Consider the following 23201-nt stretch of genomic DNA (forward strand, 5'->3'; position numbering starts at 1 on the left):
TAACACCCATGAATATTAAAGTGCTCTGGGGATGGGCAGAGAGGAGACTTTGGAAATATGCAGATGGCAATACAAGCCAGCCCATGGGTCTGCCCCACCCCATCCCATCCCAAAGACAACTCCCAACAATATCCCCAGCAAAGGAGAAAAGTTTCTCTCCTATTAAAAGTCATGAATGTTAAATTGATTTCCTCTAAAAAGTAGGAGCCGTCAGCTCCGTTCCCCCTAACTTCCCACCCTCTCTTTTTCTGTTCCTCTTTCTTCTTCCCTCCGTTTTCCCCGGCCAATGTCTAGCCCCCGTGGGTGCTGCAGGGACCAAACAGTTGCCACAGACTGACGCAAGGGGTTACACCCACCCCCACTCCACCCCCGCCATCCACCCAACCTATACAAAAAAACAAAACAAAACACAGGATGTCTCCTTTTCATCGTCAAGTGTGTTTAAGTTGTCTCGGGGGCTGTAAGCTAGAACCTGACAATGTGCGAGTTTTAACACAGAGACACAGAAAAGTATCTAACTGTAAGTTTCCTAAGCATCGTCGTAGTTATCCATTTCCTTAATATTTTAACCTTCTTCCCACCTTCCTTATCTACCTGCCGCAGGGTACTCCCACCCCACCCCCATAATCTCTCTAGCTGGAAAGGGTTTCGAATACTTCTCCAAGCCCTAAATTCTTCATCTCTGGAAGAGATGGAGGAGAGAGAGAGAGAGAGAGAGAGAGAGAGAGAGAGAGAGAGAGAGAGAGAGAGAGAGAGAGAGAGAGAGAGAGAGAGACGGAGACGGAGACGGAGACAGACAGAGACAGAGACAGAGACAGAGAGCTGACGGCGTTGTTCACTTGTACTGGGAAAGGCAGACGCACAAGCTCTCTGACTTGACTTGGCAGGATTGGAATGGATGGTCTCCGTATTTTCTCCTTCGCTATCATTCCCAGCTTCTGCTTCTCCTTCCTGACCGCGTGACTGTCTGCTGGAGAAGTCTGGAGGTTTAGGAGCCTAGCAAGGGCGTGGCTGTGTACTTAGAGCCGCACGCCGTTTTACTACGGTGTGGGCAAATAGGTATAAACTATAGAGAGAACCAGACCGAGACTTTCCCAGTGGCTCATTTTTCCCTTGTCTGCATCCTGCGATGCAGACAATTTACCCATTGTCTTCCTCTTTCCAGGAAAGTTTGGGAAGCTTCCCACACTGCATCCTTTCTGATGACGGAGATGGTCTATATTTTCCAAACAAAATCATTCTTAAGGGATCAGTGGGAGTAACAGACAGCCACCACAACGCGTCGTATAAAAATCTTCCAATACCTGGAAAAGGAAAGGTTCCTTAGTCGTGCTAGGTTGAGGAGGGTGGGTGGCACAGGATGGATGGATAGCTACACGTTCTTTTATTCGTGGCAGTAACTTGGTTGAGAGAGTAGTGCTGGTGTTCGTGGGACAGAACTTCACCCAGTTCCTCCTTCACACCATTCCACCGCCTCCAAGTGTTAAGGCATGTCCCAGCTGGAGTCAGCAAATAGTCCCTATGGAATGAGGGTGTGACTGGGATTTGGAGATGGCTGAAGGAAGGTGACAGGGGATCCTGATTCTGCTCTGGACAAGAATGGTCATGACTTTAAGGGCAAATCCTAGTCACAGGGCTTTCCGAACTGGTTTAGTAATTTTTGCTATTTTTCTGTTTCTGCTTTTAAAAAAAAAAATCAGAAGCCCCTGACCTAAAGATGAGTATTCAGAAATAACTACATATGTATGAGGTCCTGGGAGCATGGCTTGCTTCATTCCAAGTTCCCATTTGGGAAAACTGTTCTAAAGGGCAAAATCGTAAGGTCCAGATCCCATGTTGTACTGCCTTGTGCCAGCACAGAGAGAACTGCTTGGTGACCAACACTCAAAGTCTCTAAACTTCCCCATACCTATTACATCTGTCCTCCCTTCTGTTCTCCTAGTCCACTTCTATCTAGGGTCCAGTAGCCCCCAAAGTAGGGAAGCCAACGGAAAAACCTCTGGGCTCCCCAAGACCCCGAGGGGTCCAGAAGCCTCAGACCGGAGGTGTTTGGGCCATCAGGAGCCCTTGGGCCCGCTTAATTTCCATAGGATAGATTGGTGATGATGTTCATGACCACCTGTTAGCTGGACCCTTGAGCCTCTGGCCAAATCTAATAGGGAGGAGACAGAGGGAGGAGATCACTGAGAGGTAGTTTATCCTGCTCTAGGCTAATGTGGGGTGAGGAGGGGGGGGGGAGATTCTTTGACTCTCCCTTTGCTATGCAAACGCAGCAAAACCTCTTTCTCATCTTTCCAGGACAGAGGGACCCTTTCCCCATGGCAAAAATGCCCTTGGTTGCCAGTGGTGACTGGCTACGCTGACATACATAGTGGTTGGAGTTCTTGTTTTATTCTCTCTGGGCTTCTCTGTGGACAGAGAGATTCAGATAGAGACAGAAGAGGGAGAGAAAGGAGAGGGAGAAAGCAAGAAGAGGGAAAAAATAATGAAGGGGTAGAGAAAGAGGGAGAGACTGAAAGGAGAGAGAGGAGAAAAAAAGACAGAGAAAAGAGGAAAAGGAATGAAGAAAGGAAACACAGAAGCTGTAGAGGGAGAAGGGTGATGGGTTGGAGAGACAGAGACAGGCTGAAAAGAAAAGGGAGGCAGAAGTAGCCGGCGAAAAATTCCATTTGGATGCGCTGGTCCTGCGTCGGAGCACCTGAACCGGGAGGCTTTCCTTGGCCTCTCAAGCAAAGAGAGTTGGGATTAGGGTAGGCCTTAGGCAGTGAGCCAAAGACAGTCCGGGGCTTTTGCAGTACTGATGAGTTTGGGAACCCGGCCTGTCTGGCTGTAGAGATTCTGTTTTAAGCTTGGTTTAGGGTTTGGAGCGAGTTAACAATCCCGCTTACTCGTCTTTTTGGAGAACCTCCCCGGGTACCCCGAGATAGCACCTGAAAGCCTCTCCCCGCGGTCTTATCCCCAGGCCGACATTCTGGACCCGAGGCAGGGAGGAGGATAAGGGAAGCGAGACCAGTTTGGTCCGGTTCTGTTTGGTTCGGACTCTGACCAAACCCGCGGCTGGGAGGAAAAGAGACAGAGGTCGTACCCTGAAGCCTGGATCAGGTTGAGGAATCTGAAGAAACATCCCGGATTTAGTGTGTGACACCCCTGACGAAACTGGAAGGCAGGGACGGTTCGGGAAGTGAGTTCACTCCGAGAGAAGTATCCCAAGCAGGTGAGATCTCAGGTATCAATGTCCACAGCTTCCTCCTCGCCCCATCCCTCCAGCCTTTAGGTCCCTGTCTTGGCTCAAATGGCCCCCGACGGCCTTGCGGCCATTGCAGCTCAACACACTACCCCGAGGCCTGGATTTCGTTTTCCCTGGCGGTTCGGATCCTGGCGGCCCGCTTTATTCGAACTACCAGATCCGCGTCCAAAAGAGGATCTCCAGCGGAAAGTATTGGGAGAGCTGGACCCTGGTTGGGGACCTGAGGAAGAGGGAAAATGGAGTATGGGGCTACATCAGGTCGGGAAACTAAGGTTGGGGGACTCCTTAGCTAAGATCACTAAACACGCTTTTCGCAGTTTCTCAAAGTTGTGGGGCTAGCTAGGGAGAGGAGAAACAGGAGAGTGCAATCCTGCCCGGCCCTGTCCAGTCCCGAGGCCAGAAACACTTTGGCCGGCACTGCCTTCTGGCATCCTAAGCCTATTGGGGCAACCGGAGGCAGCAACCAGCCCAGGAAGAGTGAGTGTGCGTTCGTCTATATGCGGGTCTCTCTCTCTGTTTGTGCTTGTCTCCCCCCTCCTCACCCCACTCCCCACCCGCATCTAGAGAAGTGCAGACTTGTAGCGGGTTTAAAGAACAGTGTCTTTTCCCCAGCCCTGCTCCCCGATTTCTATGCTAGGATAAACCTAGCCTCTGGTCCTGCCTCTCCCTCTGCCCTTCCCACAAGGGGAGGGGGGAAGGGGGAGAGAGAGGGGGACGACGACAACGACGAAGGTGAGGAGGGGGCTCCTTCTCCCCCCCTTTCTCTCCTCGCTCTCTCCCTCTAGGTTTGTCGCTCCCTGATAGAACAAGTCTATCTTACAACGTCAGGGGGGTCATTAATAACCAATTAGGAGGGTCACTGCGACTCCTATAAAGGGGCTGAGAATTTGCTAAGTGGCAGACTGTTAGGTGTAGAGTAGCAAAAGGCGAAAGCTCTCCCGAAAGCTCATCTCCAAACACTGATAAGATCCATATCTATTTATCTCTCTATATAAATATATATATATATATATTTTACCCAGACTTGGCTATTGACGCTTTTTCTTACACACTCTTTTCTTGCCCCCTTTTCTCTCGGCCACCTCCCTCCCTCCTCTTTCTCCTCCTCCTCTTCCACCACCTCCTTCTCCTCCTCCTCCTCCTCTTCTCTCGCTTTTCCCTCCCTTGCTCTCCCCCGAGCCCATTGCCGTCTCGAGTGGCCAGAGAGGACGGGGTGGTTCATGATGGGCTCGGTGCTCCCCGCGGAAGCCCTGGTGCTGAAGACTGGCCTGAAGCCTCAGGGGCTGTCTCTGGCTGAGGTGATCACCTCCGACATCCTGCACAGCTTCCTCTATGGTCGCTGGCGGAACGTGCTGGGCGAACAGCTCTTCGAAGAGAAGTCTCACCACGCCAACCCCAAGACCGCCTTCACCGCTGAGGTGCTGGCGCAGTCCTTCTCCGGAGGTAAGTGGGCCCTGCTCCCCGGGGTGGTTTTAAGACGCGGCAGCTACCGCCTAATTCCCCACCCCGCTCCCCATCAACCCAGAAGGTCCCCGCTAGCTCAGGCCCTGATACCTACATACCTCGATGCCCCTTTGGACGGCTCTCTGCCCAGCCCACCTCAACCTAGCCCACTGTAGGCACAGAAGCCCAGGCAGCCAGGGAATCAGCCCAGACAGCTCTTTGTCCCGGAGTTCACACAGAGGTAGGGTGGGAGCGAAAGGGACACTGGCCCTCTTTGGGGGCAAGAGCTGGGGGATGGGGTGGGGAACAACTTTCTGAAACCTCTGCACTTGGAGTCCTCCAAAATCCACAGTTCTCGGAATTTCTCTCCCATTGACTTCCTCACTCCCAGTCCCACTGCCTCTCCCGGTCTCTCCCCTCTCCCTCTCCCTACTCGTCCATTGATTTCCCCCCTCCCGCCCCCGCCCCTTTTGAGCCCAAGTCCCTGGCGTTTAAGGCCTTACTAGGCGTGTAATAGCAGTTGACTCAAAAAGAAGGGTTTTAAATTCATTTAGTTAACTTGGGCTTGACCTGCGAAAGTTCCCACTTAAACCCAGAAACTTTAAAGGGGGGGAAGAGGGACTGGGGAGGGCTGGGGGGAGGGAAAGGAAAAAAAAGTTTCTTTTCTTTAAGATGTCTCAAGTTCTTATTCCTCATTCATCAACCCCCAAACAATATCTCTCCCTTTCGCTGGCATTTCTGGGCGTCCCCCTCTCTTTCCCCCCTTTGAGATTTCTGTTCCTCTCTTAATTTACCGTGAAGCCTAATTCTAGTTCCATTCACACTATGTCAACCATCTAATCTCCCCATTTTGTAAGGGGAATTCCTCGGCCCCTTTTAAACAAGTCTTCTCCGCAGTGAGGCCGAATTTACTGCTACAGCATTCTTAAAGGGCTAATGAATTTAGAATTAGCAATTTCTTTCTAGTTGAGCCTAATGAATGCAGATCACTTTAACAGCGTGACAAATTGCTGGATGGGCTGAAATAAACACCATTTAACCCCCCTTTTCAGGCTCTGCGCTCTCATATTTTTTTCCCAGGTAGCTTAGAGGGGAACCATGTAACACATTGTAGGATCCGGAATGTGCATTAGCTGCCCCCATCCCAGCCGGGGGTCAGGTCCGCCTGACGCTCGAAGATCGACCCTGAAGAGGCCGAGGCACCCCCACCCCCACCCCCATCCGGGTCCAGCCAGGCTTGGACTTCCAGTCCTGGTGCGTAATGGGGCAGCCTCAGCGCAGGGAGAAGTACCTTCTGTGTATTGTATGGTAGTGCTGCGGAGGTGTCTTTCTACTTCCTTTCGTGTCCTGGAATCCCCGTATGGTACCCTCATAAGCGTTTTCCAAAGATCTGTCTGATCCCTGGCCTCTCCTCTGTTTGCAACTGCCTATAGGAAAAGGAAGCCCCTTAGAAGATGGTTTGCTTTTTCTGTGGTGTCTTCTCTCCATTCTTTGCCTGACTCTACAGTTGTCCTAGGATCAGGGCCTCGAGTCTGTCCCTTCATGCTGCAATCTAGTCGTCCAGGAAACCGATGGGGAGATAAATAGATGGTGTCTGAGAGGGAAGGTTACCCAGATGTTCTGTTAGAACTCCTTCTTATGCTACCCTCCCCAGCCTTTTTTCTGCCCCTTTTCATCTCCTGTCTCCACCCAGCAGAGGTGCAGAAGCTGTCGAGTCTGGTGCTGCCATCCGAAGTGATCATCGCTCAGAGCTCTATTCCCGGAGAGGGCCTGGGTATCTTCTCCAAGACTTGGATCAAAGCAGGCACTGAGATGGGTCCCTTCACAGGCAGAGTCATCTCTCCGGAGCACGTGGACATCTGCAAGAATAACAACCTGATGTGGGAGGTAAATGGAAAGGATATTTACCTTTCCAGGGGAGGAGGGGAGGGCTTGGGAAACAACGCTCCTGTGGAGAGCAGGTATACCAGCTTCTGCCTTCCTAGCAACCTCCCTGGGCAGGTACTTTGCAAGAAAAGCCCTGGGCTGCTATCAATTCATCCTCTTACTAGGCAAAGGTATCTGTGAAGTCAGAATTGAAGGGATAGTCAAGTTTCTCAGGGGAGGGCACCAACAGGAAGAAAAGGTTTTGTGCTACATGCTAGATTCTTAGTTCTCCTCTTGGATGGAGGGCAATGGACACCCTTCAGATTAATGATGACAAACGCATACAGTATAGGGCCTGCCCTGTTCAGTCCAAATACTGATTAGAAAATTGCTATTCCTCACCCTAACTCCCAGCTAGCTGAAAGGATGTAACAATAGTCCCAATATGGGAGTCAGGGGTAGCTATGGGGTCACCAACTTTCCTCCTTTCCCCTCTGCCTCCAATGAGGACACACCTCCAACTGAGTATATCTCCATCCTTTTTGGAAGACCCATAAAACCTGCCTTCTCTGCAACAAAGCATCTCTCTCCGTTTCCTTCTTCCCCAGTCCCTAACCCAAAACCTTACTAAAGACCAGGAAAAGACATATATGCAGATGTTTGAGTGAATCTGTGGCATTGAATGGCACACACACACACACACACACATCCCTCTAGAGAAGAGTCTGAATGCCTATGTTCTAGACACAGCCTGCCACTAACTGGATAACCTTGAGAAAAATAATTTCCTCTCTCTGGGCTTCAGGTTTTCCATCTGTAAAATGAGGAAACTGAACTAGATTATTTCTTAGGTCTCTTCCAACTCTAATCTTGTGTTCTTAAGGTCTCTTTCAGCTCTGGCATTTTATATGCTAAGATCTCTTTTGGTTCTGACATCCTATGTTCTAATCTCCTTTCCATCTCCAAATGTATATAGATGTACCTGGTACACAGTGAGTGAGAAATTTGTAATGAAAGAGAGTCATGCTACAATGGCTCATCCTGGACTTTTCATTTCCTTTCTTAATTGAATGGGAACTGGCTAGGAAAACTCTACTTCTCTTGCTTTATGGATGCCTTATTTCCCAGACCTCCTTCTCCTAGGGTGATGGAGTTTCTTCCCTGGATTGCTGGTCCAACCACCATTCAGCTTGTCCAAATTAGATGATCTAAGAAAGCTTCTAGTTTTCAGAAGGAGCACCCAGAATTTAAAACTAAGTGTTGGCAGCAGAAAGGGAAAGTTTCTTTTTTTTTTTTCCACTTCCTACTTGGGAGAGGCAAGGCTAAATACTAGCAGTTGAGAAGTACAACTAGTTATTATTGAACATTTTAGAGCATTCTAAGAAAGGAGATACAGGTTATTCTCCACATTTCACAGAAAAGCAAAGCTAGGCATCTGGAACCAAACTCTCTCAGACAGTCAACAATAAAACCTGGAAGAGAACTCAGAGGCTTCCCTCCCCTAAACTCATGGAAACCTCCCACTGACTACTTTGGAAAGAGGAAGAGGAGTTAGTCTTATTTACTACAGAGAGAAGAACTAAGATGGCAGTTGAAGAGAGTCAGGTTATAGTTTTATGTCGAAATAATTCCTATTGGAGATATCCAAAAGTGAGATGAACTACCTTGAAAAATAGTGGGTTCCCCATCCCTGGAGGTCTTGAAGCAGAAATTGGATGACTGCTTTTTGGAGGTATTGTAAGATGAATCAAACTTATGCTTTCTGAAGTCTTTTTCAGCTGCAAGATTCTATGAATTATCACCACTGGCTTTGCTGGTTTAGCAATCACAGGATCACAGTATGGTTGATCAGGCAGTCTCCTCTAACCTCCTCATTTCACAGATGAGAAAACTGAGGCTCAGAGAGGTGATATATCTTGCCCAAGGTCACATACTTCGCAAGTAGAAAAGCTGGAATTGAACTAAGGTCTTCTGACCTCCCAAGTTCATTGCTTTTTCCACTGTATAATATATGCAACAAGCTTTCAGTGAGTTCTTCTTCAGTCTTCTCATTTCTTAGCTTGGGTTCCTTTCTTCCCATGGCCAGGTATTCAACGAAGATGGCACAGTTAGATATTTCATTGATGCAAGCCAAGAAGATCATCGAAGTTGGATGACTTACATCAAATGTGCCCGAAATGAGCAAGAGCAAAATTTGGAGGTGGTACAAATTGGCAACAGCATCTTCTACAAGGCAATTGAGGTGAGAAGCTATGGGGTGACAAAGCCTCCTGGCTCAAGATCATACATCTGTGTGTGTGTTTTGCGGGAGTGAAGTGGGTCCTTTAGAGATTCTGAGCAGCAGAGCTCCTCATGTCCATATTTGAATGTATATGTGTGTACTTCATTTTTTTATGTGTCTACTTTAAAAGAAACCTAAACATAATCTCTTTTTAGGGAGCAAAATAAGCAGATATTCTTTACAATTTGATTTTAAAGAAAATGGTGAGCAAAGGCAGCTCAAAAGGGAATGTCTGGCATTTATTCCCTCTAGATAAATAGTCCATAGGATAGGTTTGAAGGATGCTCTGTTAAAGATGTAGAGGACTGGAAATGAAATAACAACTAGGGAAGAAACATAGTCATTTGTATATTCACAGTATATTCATCTGTGTATTCATATTCCTTAGAAGTTTAAAAAAAATACAATCTACTCACACCCTGTTCAATGAAGGACACTGTGCTGAGCATTGAAGATACAAGGATGAGTAAGACTTGATCCCTGTCTACTAGGAGTTTCCAGTTTAGGAGGAGACTGGACACAAATAGCTATAATAAAGGCAGGAAAGGCAGGGATGACCTGCAAAGAGAGAGCTTCACTTATAGTCAATGTTTGGAAGAATCCATATTCCCAGGATATGATATTCACTCATTCATTCATTCAGTAAACACTGAAGTGCCTAAGTGTAGAATTTTGTGGGAGGTGGGTGCTAGAGAGCTACAAAATTTAAATGACAGTTTCTGCTCTATGTAGCTGGTAAGGTTTGAGTTTTTTTGGTTTGTTTTTTATTTATATATAAGGAAGTCATTGCTTCAGTGTCCCTGACAGTCCCAGAAACCCTCCATTCCCAGATACCTCATGAGCAGGACCCAGCAGTTCCCTTGATCAGCATCAAATTCCCTGCTGAATAACCAATGCACTCAAAACCCATTTCCTAAAGAGGAAACAAGATTGGCCTTTGCCCTTGACAAATCTTGCCACTAGCAGACTCAGGGCAGCTTGAGGGAATGATAAACACCGTTGCAATGGGACCTAAGGGAAAAGCTCTTCCTGGGACCCTCAGCTCTGCAGCATGTAGGGAAGAGAAGAGATCATTGTGCCATTTACATTCTGTGACTTGAGCGAAAGCTGGTATGAAACACTGGACAATCTCAGCAGAGTCTGGATTGTCTGATGTTGGGAGAAAACTTGTTAACTAGCCAGGGGCCTGATGTGGTCTCTGGGTATGATTTGAGGACTTCCCCCTCCCCTCTTAAATTAGTCTCAGTCTAAAATTCACTTCAAGAGCAGAACATGCTTGTATCTTCACATTCACCCATCTACACCTTTAACTTTGAATCCTCATCCTAACTCCCCAATATGTATTCATTTGTTCCTTTACCTTCACAGTAAATTCAGATAAACATACTCTTTCTTATAAATATACACATGCACTCATCTCTCTCATGCATACCTACTCTGCTTCCTCCCCAGTATCCTCACAGATTCTTAATTTTTAAATTTTTTGGGAGGGGAATAGGACATATGATTTTATTGGTGTCAGGAACTTCCAATAAGAAAATTCTCTAGGCCAAAGCAAGTTGGCAATTGCTTTGCAATTTATAGTCTTAAGGAATTATTTGGGGTACTAAGAGATTAAGTGACCTGTCCAGGATTACACAGCCAGTAAGTACATGATAGACCTGGACCCTGTACCTAGGTCTTCCTGATTCTGAGGTCAACTCCCTATAAACCATGATTGGCTCCCTAAACCCCTCATGTATTTTTATACTGTCAGCCAGTCTTTTCTTTTTTCTTCCAGTTATTTTATTTTTGGAAGTTAAATGGGTATAAGTAACATGCCCAGGATCACACAGCTAGTAAGTATGTGAGGCTGAATTTGAACCCTGGTTCAAGACCAGTGTTCTATTCACTGTGCCACCTAGATGCCCTCATATACTTTTAAAAAATTTTTTCCAAATGTATTTATTTTCAGTTTTCAACAATCACTTCCATGAGTTTTAAATTTTCTTCCCCTCTCTCCCCGTTCCCTTCCCTCATATGCTTTTATACCAACACACATATACTCTCATCTCTCTTTTCCCACCTTCACAGAGTGCTTGTCATATCATATACACTCACACTCTAATGGTCAAATATACACACCTTTACTCTCTCAGAAATATCTTAATGTAATTAAATTAAACTCAACAGGTATATCAAGCACCCATTATATTCCTGGCACTGTTCTAGACATTGTAGGAGATGAAATATAATATGTTTCTTACCCACAAGCAGCTCCTAGTTAGTCACAAATCTTAACCACAAACATAAACATGTTGTCACATTTAAATAGAACTTAGAGCAAAAATATAGATTATCTCTGTACCTGGGATCTTACCAAAGCATTCATAGTTACAGCCAACTTATGGCTTGAGATATGTTTCATTGTGTGTGCCAGAGTAATTTAAAGTGGAATAGAGCCAAAGAGGGAACCTGGGAGATTCTAAGGTAGAATTCAAAGTCTGAAGATAGTACCAGGAGTAATTGAGAATGGCTAGTAGCCTTCCAAAGATTCAAAAATAAAAATCAGCTTTCAGTCTCCCATTCCTGGCCAGAGACTCGAAATACTAAAAATTGAGAGAAGGAAATAATATAATTTCACCAAATTATTATCTTTTCACTAGAACTGCACAAATCCAAATATAATTATGCATCACTGGTTGTACTGATTTTATTCTGAGGAGGTCCAGACTTTCAATTTCATCATTGAAGCAACTCCCAGTATGGAAATTCCCTCCAGCCATGCAAATTGGAAATTTATAATCTTAGAGAGTAGAGGTATATAGAGTTTTACTATAAAGAGTTTATACTAGAGGTATAAAGAGTTTATACTAGTTTATACTAGAGGTATAAAGAGTTTAAGTGCTTGGTTAAAGTAAAATCTATGGTCATGCACCTAGTCATTGTTATCCATACTCCAAGAGCACCAATGGAGTGAAGGTCTGGTGTGTTTGTGGCTGATCAATCCAATATGAGCTTGGAAGGCTCTACCACAGCTTGGGCACAAATAGTTCATTTGAACATTTGAGATGAAGATGTCTCACACTTCCTTTGTGCTACTGAAATTCTGCTTTACTCATACAGCTCCTTCTTTGATTCAGGCATGCCATGCTGGATGGTCCTCTGCCAGCATCTCCCATGTCTCTCAATTGATACCAAAGTTCTTCAGAGAGACCTTGAGAGTATATGTCAAAGGAAAGACATGAACTCGTCTTCCTGACTCCAAGGACTACCCTCTATCAATTGCAACTCTGTCTCTCAAATTGCTGGCAAAGTAAGGAAAAAGGAAAAATTTAAATATCCCAGAATTTCCTTTAGTAAAAGAAGTCCAGGATATTAAAGGGGGAAGCCATTTTCTCAAAACCAGTTCAGCAGGTTTGAGTTAGTATAGATATCATTAACTGTCATGGAAAACCCCTTATTGGATGTAGGAAAACATATCTACATAGATCTGACCACACACACACACACACACACACACACACACACACACACAAGACCCAAACTTCCTTTTTCAAACAAATCTGTTGTGTGACAGTTAGTTGCATGTGGCACTTTGCAAGTTTGAATGTGTTTGAATGTGTTTGAAATGAATTGACTTTTTGTCCTGCCTACACATGAGCTGGCAAAGGAGAAAAGCTCTAAATCTGATGTTTTTTAACTTGTTGCTCATCCATACTTTTAGCAGCATTTCAACATTTTAAACCATAATCTTTAAGAAGTTCTTTCAACCTTCTTTATAAAATTCATTTTGTGAGATTTTGCCATTTAATTCTCCTGGCCTTTAAGTATACAAATATCTGGTTCCCAACAACAGACAACTGATTAAATTGGGTTAAAATTCTGAGAGATGCCAAAAAGAGAATTTTCTTTCTCTGGGTAAATCTTGGTGTATTTTTCCCTCCCATACTAATTTCTACCTCTGAAATAACTTTAGTTAGTGGAAATTTTCCCCTAACATAATATACTTAAACATTTTAAAAATACAAACAAAAATACCCTGAAGGTTTCGATTTTGGAATTATTCTAATTTCTATTTCTGAATTATTCTTATTCTATTTCTGGATTATTCTAATAGGAATGTATCATATCCCAGCAAACTAGATAGTCAAAGGAAGTGAAACGTTGCTTGGGACTAAAAGTAAAAGCCAAAAGAGAATTTATAAATCATTCAACTTTGGGATTTAAGGTCCAAGTTTTCATTTAAGATCATTTTTGTACTCGTATCTCTACTGTCTCTTCCTCAGTATCTCTCCTTTTCTCTTTGTCTGTCTCTATCTGTCCTCTCTCTCCCTCCTCTGTCTCTGTCTCTGTCTGTCTCTTTCTGTCTGTCTGTCTCTGCCTGTCTCTGTCTCTCTCTCTGTCTCTCTCTCTGTCTCTCTGTCTCTATCTCTGTCTCTCTCCTGATCCTATAAGTGATTTTTTTCCCTCTACCACTTTCTTTTTTTTATTGGCAATTGCTGAGCTCACCATTCATGGAATTATCAGCTCCCTTTCTCTCCCTTCTTTATAAGAGTTCTGCAATCATCATTCTCATGTATACACCAGGATATCAATGGTCTTTGCTCTATTGTGCAACAGTCTCTTACCTGGAACTCTCAGTAAACAGTTATATCTAGACAGCTATTATTCAGGGACAACTGATGTTCATAAGAAATCATCAAATACCAAATGATGAGCTTCAAATTTTAAAGTTAAACATGCTTCACTGTAGTCTCATTCTTCCAGATCATCCATGTTTAGTCATTCAGATGTATCAGAAATCCCTATTCTCTAGATCAAATGTGGATGACAGAGTGTTTACTTACTGGTGATAATAATAATAATTACTGACATTTGTATAGCACTTTATAGTTTACAAAAGAACATGATCTCAGACGTATATATATATATATTTGTAACAAAGGCATGCTGAGTTGAGGGATGGAGGAGCTCTGAATCTGAGTGCTTCTTTATTGGGCAAGGTTTGTTAGCATGATTTTAAACTTGATAAAATGAAATCCTTACATGGAAGTTTTGACAATGAGGTGAAGAGGAAGAAAAGTTCCTAGGTTAATTCTGGATGCTCATTATTGCTTTTCCCCAGTCAGACTGTACTATAGGTGATTAGAGTGGAGGAGAGACATCCAAGGACGATGGACACTCCTTCCTTGATTCTGAGATGTGCTCAAAATCCTCCTCATACCCTAAGCCTTCTAAAAGCCTGGTGATATTTCCAATTCCTTTCTAGAGACCCATCATACAGTCTTTGAGGAAAATGCATTGTTTCTCAATTATGATGTAATTGTTTTTCTACTGGCTTTTACATCAATGTGCATTTGTATTTTGGTTCTTCAAAATATTAGAAAACTTCCTCCAGAGATCTTTTCTCTCTAAGATTGCTTTCCATCTACTCTAAATTTTTCTTGTAGGTACTAGTTTATGTATGTTGTCTCCACCTCCCCAACCCCATCCCATTAAAATGTAAACTCCTTGAAGGCAAAGGTGACTTTCCTGTTTTTTTTTTCTTTCTCTTTGTATCCTGGCACATATGCAGCATTTAATAAATGCTTGCTGATTAATTTTAAAAGTCACCAAATTCCACAATTCCTTAAAATTACTTCTAAAGTCATTAGGAATAGCAAATAAAGATTCATCTGGGAGCCATACCGAATATCACCATCATCATCATTATGGTTATCAATGATAATAGTAATTGTGACTTTCCATGCAAACAAAAAGGGTTAATGCTGAATTGGAAATTTTCCCAATCTAAACCCCAGTACTCATAGTGGAAACTGAAGGAATCCAGGCAGCTGATAACAGATTCCTGGAATTTGAATCAGTCTCTGAAGTGAAGCTCTATTGCCAATGGTCCAGGCAGATATATAAACATCAGAAGAGAACTGTGTTTCCTTTAATGACTGTGGGCCTGCATGACTTTGGAGTGCACCTGGTCAAATACTTATTCACGTGCCTGGCCTTAGAAATGCCAGACAATATACCTGTCATATTTTGAAAGGTTGTGTATCATACCAGCACTGTCCAAAGGGGTAAGATGACTTTTAGAAAGGCTGCTGGGAGGAAGCTTAGAGCTGAGGAGAGAGAAAATGTTTTGTTCTTTTTTTTAACAATGGTGATCAGCACAGATCACCTTAAAAGGAAGATTAAGGGATTTGCAATGGACTATCAGTGATGGAGTCATAGTTGTTGCTACTTAGTGCATATAACATTATAAAGCTAAAAAAGAGCTGAGGTTATAGAATAGTTGAGTAGGAAGAAACCTTAGAACATGGAACGTCTGAACATAGAATCATAGAGTGCTAAAAGTCAAATGTAATTTTGAGGTAATCTTGTCTCTCCCCACCCCCCCCCCCCACCCCTGATACCTTATTTTATAGATGAGGAACCTGAGACCTAAAAAGGAGAAATTATTTGCAGGCTCATATCATGTCCACGATAGAGTAAGGGCAAGACCCATTTCTGAGGAAGAAATAATTAAGAGAAATGGTTCCTTCCTAATTAAGAGAAATGGTTTGTGCCCCATTTTTAGTCATAGTAATAAGGCACTAGGCAGTTTTGCTCCTTGTTACAATGGGAGAAAAGACTTCTAAGGTCTCTTCCAGCTCTCTCTCTCTCTCTCTCTCTCTCTCTCTCTCTCTCTCTCTCTCTCTCTCTCTCTCTCTCTCTCCCTTTCTTTCTCTCTCTCTATCTCTGTCTCTTTATGCATCCCGCTCTTGCCCTGCTCCCCACTGCCCCATCTTTCTCACTCTACTCTTCCATTAGACAATTCTGCTAAAATCTCAGACCTTCTGAGAAGGAAGTAGAGACTAGTCACCTCATTTCTTTTATGGCTCCATGCCCATCTGAATTCCAATGTTATTTATAAGACTTTCAGAAATCTGCACCTTGATTTCCTACGAGAACAAATATGTCTCCATTGCTCTGGAAAGTTCTGAAAATATCTAGAAATAAGGTGCAGGAGATTAACTCTAGGACAGAACCATTTGCCTTCATTAGTTGAAGCATTTGCAGGCCAGAGTTAAACGTCCTTTGGAAAAGCAGAATTGAATTTTTTTCTGGCCAGATTGCCTGGCCTTTCTCCTTTGGTTCAATGCAGGCTCAGATCTTGCTATTGGGTATCCATCCATCCATCTTGCTATTAGGTAGCTATTAAAGGCAACAGAAGAAGAATGGCATAGTGAATAGAATGCCAACCTTGGAGTTAGGCAGACCTGAATTCAAATCCTACCTTATTTTATGTGACCTTGGTGAAGTCACAACTTTCCCAGCCTGTAAAATGGGTATAATAATACCTGCAATATCTGCCTCAGAGAGCTGTTAAGAAGATAAGAGATAATGAATATAAAGGGCTACGTAGTACTTTCTTAAAGTGCTATAGAAGCTACAACTATTATTATCTAATCCCAAATCTTGTCTCCAAATTTCTCTCCTAAGCAGTGAGACAAATCCATCATTATCCTCAGACGTCTGAGTATCTAAATCTTTCCAGCCTCAGAGCTATCCAGTTAGACCAGATCCATGATTGGTGGTATTCTAGGGAATAAGACCCTCAAAACACAAGCCTTTATAGGGAAGTACAAGGACCCAGGATACCTACCTTTCACACTCCCCTCTCTGACTCAAATTCTCTGGCTGTGATTAAAAGAATGCATTCCTCTCTCAATCTTTCTGCAAATCCAGTGGGTTAAAGACTCTTGCCTTCAGTGAAGTTGACTGGACATTGATAAAGAGCTTGGCACTCCTTTTAGGACATCAGCAAATCCCTGGGTTTTTTGGTAATGCACAGCCTGAATCAGCTGCCAGTGGAAGATTCCTCCAGCCCCACCTTGTCGCATAGGGATCCTTTCCCTATTCTCTTTGACAAGGAATGTCTATTCTTGTGATTCTATTTTGAAAAATACAGCACCCTCCTTTCTTCTTTCCTTCCTTCCTTTTTTCCTCACTTTCTTTCTTTCTTTCCTTTCCCCCTCCCTCCATTCCTTTCCTTCCTTCCTTTCTTCCTTTCACACTTCCTACTTTTTTCTTGTACTAATGGGGACCTTTGTGATGATCCCAATTTTCTTTCAGTCTATTCTTTAGGTCTTTTCATTTTTTTCTTGATACCTTGTTCTCATATAATCTGAGCCTTGCAAGGATGGTATTTTGGGTTCATTTTTCTTTGCACAATGAAAAGAATCATAAATCTTTCCAAAGCCTTTACTTATTTTTTTGTTGCCACCAAAGTGAGATTGGAATCCAAAGACAAAAATGACATCTGGTGTAGCTGTGTACATTTTGGTCAATTGTTCCTAAGTTTCAGTCTTGGGCACTGTAGCTTTCCTAAGATCTATCACCATCTGTTTACATTGAGTAAGGCTGTGTGTCATGAACTCCCTGGCTCTGATGATTGCCTTGTTCATAATGGAGGCTCTCTTCTCAATCAGCAGGGGAGGAAAAGGCCATTTGCATGATTTGTCAGTGTATTATCTCCCCTTAAATTTGTTGTCACATATATTTTTTTTTAATTCAAAAGCAACTCAAAGGAATTTGTGATCTCTTTTTCTTTTTGGGAGGAAGGGTGAATTTTACCGTTCTTCTAAAGCATGCCCACCGTTATAGTTAGGAATAAAAATTAATCAATCAACAAGTACCTCTCTGAGTCTCAGTGTCCCATTTGTAAAATGAAGATGTTGGCCTGGATTATCATTAAGGTCCCTTTTATCTCTAAATCCTATGATCCTAGAGGAGAGAGCTACAGAGAATTTAAAAGTAATTGAACAAAAAGGAGGACAAAGAAAGAGATAACAAGAAGTATTTATTATTGAGCCTGCTATATATTCTGCCTTGTAAAAGATGGTAACAGCTTAAATTTATATAATGCTTTGAAGTTTGCAAAACCTTTCACATACATTAATCTTATTTGAGAGAAAGAATTGTTGGAATATCCCACATCTGGTTGAACAACTTGTAAACAGGAGAAGTGATTAGAAAATAGTACAAACAACCTAGGCTTAGTACTGTGGTCTACCTCACGCCACACAGTCTTAGGAAACACCTGGATGACTGCTGTTTTTGACTGTCCCTCTTTTGGGTCAGAGGGTTTGAATGAAGATGGTTTTCTTCCATTTTTTCCCCAGGATATCCCAGAATGGGAATTATACTATTTAAAGTTAAAATAATAATAGCTCATGTTTATGCAGAGCATTATAGTTAAAAAATTCCTCACCATAATTTGTGAGGTAAGAAATCAAATGTTATTTCCTACCCCATTTTTACAGATGAGGAAACAGAGGTTCAGAACACTTAAGTGTTTGGACCTCAATCATATGGTGAGTGACAGGTCTGAAAATTCAAACTCAGGTCTTCTGACCCCAAGTTTAATGTTGTTTTCTCTGCACCACATTGACACTCCCAATTTGATCCCAGTTTCTCTTGCTACCTGGGCTCTACGTACTACAGAGCCTTGCTTCTTATACCTTGTCATTTTTTAAAGTTCTATGTCTAGCCCAGTGACCAAATATGACAGCATAGGCAACATTCTATATAAATAATCCTACACCTCTCTACCTTGAGAAAGGAAATATTTGAGAATCATTTCATGAACTTTCTCAAAATCAGAATTCATCACTGCATTTAATCTAAACTCAGCTGTCTCAGTGATTTAAAAAACACATACACACACTTTATTATAGTTACTGCTGTATGCCCTGTTAATCATGTACTAGGCTGATGAAGCTTTGAAAACCCATTTTATTTACTGTGGTACAGGACCTCTATCTTCCCAGTCATAACTTTCAGGAATGGAGTTAGCTAGGCCATGGGGAGGAGAGCAGCCCATAAAATCCTTAATCCTATAGCTGCACTCTTTGTAGTTGCCAAAAACTGGAAATCAAAGGGATGACCATCAACTGGGGAATGGCTGAACAAGTTGTGGTATATGAATGTAATGGAGTACTATTGGGCCATAAGAAACGATGATCAAGAAGACTTCAGGGAGGCCTGGAAGGACTTATATGATCTGATGCTGAGCAAAAGGAGCAGAACCAGGAGAACTTTGTGCACAGCAACGACCACAGTGTGTGAGAGTTTTTCTGGTAGACTTGGAACTTTGTAATAACTCAAGAACTTAAAAAAAAAAATTCCCATTGGTTTTCTAAGGCAAAATGTGTTCCACACTCAGAGAAAGAACTATGGAATACATTCGCAGAATATAGCAGATCATGTTTGTGTGTGTGTGTGTGTGTATGTATGTGTGTATTATGTTTTGATTTGTTATATGATTTCTTCCATTTATTTTAGTTCGTTTATATAGCATGACTATAGTGAAAACGTATTCAATAGGAAAGTATATGTAGATCCTATATAGAATTGTATGCCATCTTGGGGAGGGAAGGGGGTGGAGAGGGGTGGGGGGGGGCGTAAAAATCTAAGTTTTATGGTAGTGATTGTAGAACATTAAAAAAATAATAATAAAGAAATCCTTAATCCCTCAGGGATCCTTTTTATAAAATTATCTAGATTGCCTCTGCATGCTACATGGATAAGGGTTAGTGATTAGCAACTGAAGGACCTCTCATAGGTGAAGAAAATCCCAGGATGCTGGACTCAGTTACCACAATGGTAGAACTGCAGATGTGGCCACATTAAAATTCTCAGTCTGATTTAGGTTTTAAGAGAATCATAGAACTTAGCTAGAAGGGATCAAAGAAATCACTTAATTCAACATCTTCATTTTAAAGTGGAGGAAACAGGTTCAGAGAATGAGTTGCCAAGGCTACACAGCTTGTCGACAGCAGAAGTGGGATATGCATCCAGGTCTTCTCCCTCCAAATCCAGGATTCTTTTCCCTGTATGAAGGGTTACAGTAAGAAAGTTGATCTCCCTTCCTCCCTCTTATTGCCTAATCACTGCTGGTCTCTTCTGCAGATGATTCCCCCGGATCAAGAGCTGCTGGTTTGGTACGGGAACTCCCATAATACTTTCCTGGGGATTCCTGGTGTCCCAGGGTTGGAAGAAGAACAGAAGAAGAACAAACATGGTAGGTAGCCCTTCTCCAGGCAGCACCATCAGTGCAGCTGGCGCTTTGTAGTTTCTTGCTTCCTTTTTAACCTCAGGGCAGTGAGAGTCATTAGTTTCTAATTGGAGGGGGAAGAAAGAAAACCAAATGCTTCTTCCTGAACAGCTGAAGTGATACATCCCCTCCTCATTCTTCCATCCCCAAAACAGATAAAGCATCAGAAGTTTCTTTTGAGGGATTCCTCACTGTTTCTATGGTTCAAGTAAGGCTTTGCTTTGCTTGGTTGATCCGATGACCCCAAGCTGGGGCTGACTAATAAGGTTTAATTTGCTCCTCCCCAAGATGCCAGGCCACTTGGCAGAGCTTTCAAGAGTGATAGTTAGCTAACAAACATTTATTTAATCATCTGTTATGTACCAGGCACTGCACTAAGGGCTAGGGATACAAAATGAGGAAAAAACAAAACCAGTTCCTGCTCTGAGGGAACTCACTGTCTAATAAGGGAGACTATATGTAAACAACTAATTACAAATAAGATATAGATGGGATAAACTGGAGATAATCTCAGGGAGAAGGCACAAAGGAAGGACTGGGAAAGGCTTCTTGCAGAAGTAGGACTTTAAGAAGAAGGTCTTTGCAGAAACTGAGACTTCAGTGTCAGAGGAGAGAAGGGGAGATGTTACAAAAGTAGAAATAACAAGATTTGACAACTGATTTGATATACAGGGTAAAAGAATAAGGGTTGAGGATTACACCAGGTTTACAGCCTGGGTGATTGGGAGCATGGTGGTGCCCTAAACAGTAATAAAGAAGTTAGGAAAGGGAGAAAGGAAGGGAGGAGGTGGGAAGATGAACTCAGAAGTAATGAGCTCAGTTTTAGACCTGTTGTATTTAAGATGACTAAGGGATACCCAATTCAAAATGTCCAATGGGTAGTTATAAATGCAAGACTGGAGGACAGATGTAAGGATAGGGAAGGATAAATAGGTCTGAGAATCATCTTCAGAGAGATAATAATTGTATCAAAAAGTGCTGATTTCATTAAGGGAAATAGCATAAAGGGAGAAGATAACAGGGCCTAGGACAGAGTCTTGGGGGACACCTATGGTTAGCTTCTGCTGAAGTACATAAAGTATAAGTTACATGGAATATTCATTGGTATCTAGAGGTAACTACTCTAAAATGGTGGCTCCTTTAAGGGAGGCAGTGAGTTGTGGTTAGAAACGGCACTGGAAACCTAGATCATAATCACTAATTCACTGGGTTAGTTACTTCTTTCTGGCCTTTAGCTTCCCTGTCAAAAGAGAAGACTGGGCTGGACTAGGTCATCATGAAGACTCCTTCCAGTTATGAGAGGCTATAATTTTAAATAACTAATAAAAATCACAGAATCTTAGAGATGATTGAGATCTCAGAAGCCATCAAACCCAGCCTGCACCAAGCAGGAACTTCCCTCTACCACATTTTTAACAAATGGTCATTCAGCCCTTACTTGAACGCTTGCAGAGTCAACACACCAGTTTCCAGAGGCTAATGCCATATTCTTTGTAACCCCACCATCCCCTGTAAGTCCAGGACTCTGGGCAAAGCCCTCTGGGGTAGGTCAGTCTCTGACAGAAACAGGATGCCAGTTTCTGGGTAGTGTAAATCAGTCAATGAATTTGCTTTTACAAAGCATTCCTTTTTTTTTTTTTAAACAAAGCATTACAAAGCATTCACTTTTACTATTTAAATTAAAATTTTTTTGTTTTTACATCATCATTTTCAAATAATCCTCCCTCTCCTTCCCAGAGCTACCCTTTGTAATAAAGAATTTTTAAAAAAAAACAGTGAAACAAAAAACACATCTTAGTAAAACTAACCAACACATCAGCTGAATCTTAGAGGATACCCATAGGCCCCCATTTCTACAAAGCAGGGAAAAGGGTGCCTTTTTCTTTCTCTTCTTTAGGCTTCAACAAACCTATATTAAAGATCTACTTTAGGCGAGGGATTTTGTTAGGCTCTGAGCATACAAAGACAAAAAACGAACCAGTGCCTGCCCGCAGCGGGTTACATCTGATCTACATGGAAGGACTAGGGTTTCCAGCCAAAGTCTGCTAGGCGAGTGAAATAATGGGTCTAACCCGGCTGCTCCGCTCTTCTTTCCCGCCCCGCTCCTCGCCCCGCTGCCCTGACCAGAGGACTTCCATCCAGTGGACACTGCAGCCAACACCGCGGGCCGCATGCGCTGCGTCATCTGCCACCGGGGCTTCAACTCCCGCAGCAACCTGCGCTCTCACATGCGGATCCACACCCTGGACAAACCCTTCGTCTGCCGCTTTTGCAATCGGCGCTTCAGCCAGTCCTCTACCCTCCGCAACCACGTCCGCCTGCACACTGGCGAGCGCCCTTACAAGTGCCAGGTGTGCCAAAGCGCCTACTCGCAGCTGGCGGGCTTGCGGGCGCACCAGAAAAGCGCCCGCCATCGACCCCCCAATGCCTCGCTGCAGGCCCACTCCCCGGCCCTGCCCGTGCCTCATCCCACCTCCCTGGCAGCGCACCACATCCCCACCATGGTGCTGTGAGATGCCCGGGCTGGCCTGCGACGGGAGGCATTGGAGACTGGCATCGCGGCGCAGGCCCCTCTCCTATCCTCTCTACTCCTTCCTTCCCGAGATCTGTGAAAGCTGACCTCTTGGGATGGGAAGGGGAGTGCAGAGGAGGGGCTGGCTTCGTCATTTGGTTGTAAGGCAGCTGAGAAATCTCCTCTCCCCCTCAGCTTGCATAGTCTGCATACTGCCTCCTTCTCCAGGGAGCTTGGGGTGGAGGGGCAGGAGAAGGCACACTCAATGTGTTTGATATATACATATACATATATATATATTTTCTTCTTCTTACATCACCATCTTTTGACCCTTGTAAGTCAATCTGTATCCGCCTGCTCCTCACCTAGCTATCCCCAGGTCCCAAGCCTGTGAGGCTTTCCCCTTCTAGGAAGGGGCTCAGAAGGTGGATGAAGGAATGAGTGAGGAAAGAGGAAGGAGTGGGATGGGATGGAACAATCAAAGATACCTGCTCCACCTCACCCCCACCCCCATGCCCAGCTCCAGAAAGCTGTGACCCTCCAAAAATGGACAGCATGGGGGGGGGGGCGGGGTGGTAAAGAGAGCGATCTGTGATTTCCCCATGGCTTATAGTTCAATCTGGAGGCCAAAGCAATGGGCGCTGGGATGGGAATGGGGGTAGGAGTGGGGTTGAAATCAGGAATTTTTCCACTCCCAAAACATGGGGTGCCTCTGGTGTCTCTGAACCTCCTCCGGATCTCTTTCTCCTTCCCCTCCCTCCCACCCTCAAGATTATTC

At 43.7% G+C, this 23201-nt stretch overlaps 1 protein-coding gene across 1 annotated transcript; it reads left to right on the forward strand.

Annotated features, from left to right (window-relative positions):
- Nucleotides 1-4467: 4467 nt before the first annotated feature.
- PRDM12 (PR/SET domain 12) lies at nucleotides 4468-22984 on the forward strand. Its single transcript, XM_072643526.1, has 5 exons — nucleotides 4468-4690; nucleotides 6387-6577; nucleotides 8643-8798; nucleotides 19767-19878; nucleotides 22039-22984. The coding sequence occupies exons 1-5, from the start codon at nucleotides 4468-4470 to the stop codon at nucleotides 22422-22424; spliced, it is 1068 nt and encodes a 355-aa protein (XP_072499627.1). The 3' UTR covers nucleotides 22425-22984.
- Nucleotides 22985-23201: the final 217 nt, after the last annotated feature.

Source organism: Notamacropus eugenii, chromosome 1 (genome assembly GCF_028372415.1).
Source record: "Notamacropus eugenii isolate mMacEug1 chromosome 1, mMacEug1.pri_v2, whole genome shotgun sequence".
Classification (NCBI taxonomy): domain Eukaryota; kingdom Metazoa; phylum Chordata; class Mammalia; order Diprotodontia; family Macropodidae; genus Notamacropus; species Notamacropus eugenii.